Source organism: Penaeus monodon, chromosome 30, assembly GCF_015228065.2.
Source record: "Penaeus monodon isolate SGIC_2016 chromosome 30, NSTDA_Pmon_1, whole genome shotgun sequence".
In the NCBI taxonomy this organism is placed as follows: Eukaryota; Metazoa; Arthropoda; class Malacostraca; order Decapoda; family Penaeidae; genus Penaeus; species Penaeus monodon.
The window spans coordinates 17,643,558-17,644,634 of NC_051415.1; the positions used below are offsets into that span (position 1 = coordinate 17,643,558).

General features: G+C 34.6%; 2 protein-coding genes across 2 annotated transcripts in view; one reads left to right on the forward strand and one right to left on the reverse strand.

The window, feature by feature from the left end:
* LOC119592587 (putative uncharacterized protein DDB_G0294196) overlaps positions 1 to 1,077 on the reverse strand; it is a gene marked incomplete in the record, with an annotated part of 13,758 nt that overhangs the window by 1,954 nt on the left and 10,727 nt on the right.
* The window catches only part of LOC119592588 (hydroxyacid oxidase 1-like), a 5,275-nt gene that overhangs the window by 961 nt on the left and 3,237 nt on the right, over positions 1 to 1,077 (forward strand). Inside the window, exons 3-5 of the mRNA XM_037941466.1 lie at positions 243 to 394; positions 648 to 768; positions 960 to 1,076. Of these exons, the coding sequence (XP_037797394.1) occupies positions 243 to 394; positions 648 to 768; positions 960 to 1,076 (390 nt within the window). The remainder of the gene's footprint in view (positions 1 to 242; positions 395 to 647; positions 769 to 959; position 1,077) is intronic.

Consider the following 1,077-nt stretch of genomic DNA (forward strand, 5'->3'; position numbering starts at 1 on the left):
AGTATGGCTACATTTGAGGTAATTAAAAAAAAAAAACTTTAAATCTGTATCTTTTAACAATTCAAAAGAAAAGTCATCTCAAATTCTTCCAGCTTACTAGCTTTCAATCAGTCACCACTGCCTAAATAGAAGCAAATGTCACTTTACCTCACCAGTTAAAAATTATTGTATTTCATCTGAAATGAAATATAAGTTCCAATATAAATAAGAGCAGGTTACAAGCATTCCAATATTTTCAACAGATGGTACATACGCCCAAGGTTCCTTCGTGATGTATCAAGGCGTAGCATGCATACCACTGTATTGGGTCATAAAGTGAATGTTCCATTTGGAGTTGCTCCAACAGCAATGCAAAGAATGGCCACTCCAGAAGGTGAAAATGCTAATGCAAGAGGTGAGTTTGTGATAAACTACTGCAAGGTCAAATAACAGCAGGCCAATTATGAAGTAAATTAAATGTTGATTTCCTTAAATTAAAGAACAAAATGCCTATATAAATCACAGGATACAAGTTACATACTTAGGACACACAAGGGATCTACATCATTAGAATATGACACAACACCAAAATTAATTGATTACACAGAAGCTATTGTTTCCTTTGTATATATTTTTCTTCAATACTTTCATGAAAATCCTACTTTCAGCTGCAGGCAAAATTGGCACAGTATTTACACTCAGTACCATTTCCACAACCAGCATTGAAGAAATTGCTTCTGAAGCCCCTGATACTCTTCGTTTCTTTCAACTATACATATACAAGGACAGGTATATAAAAAGAATAAAGCTGAACGTTTTCTGCCTAATGAATGAATATATGCTATACAATCACTCTTTGAGCTACAAATAGATTTTGATCCTATAGCTATAGTTCAATTTTTTATGCAATTCAATGTACAGACCATCTTTTGACTGAATAAAATCACAATCAATTAAATTCCTCCATATAAAATCTACAGAGCAGTTACAGCCAGCTTGGTAAAAAGAGCAGAGGCTGCTGGATTCTCTGCACTGGTATTGACTGTTGATGCTCCCCATTTTGGCATCCGCCTGGCAGATTTAAGGAACAAGTTCACT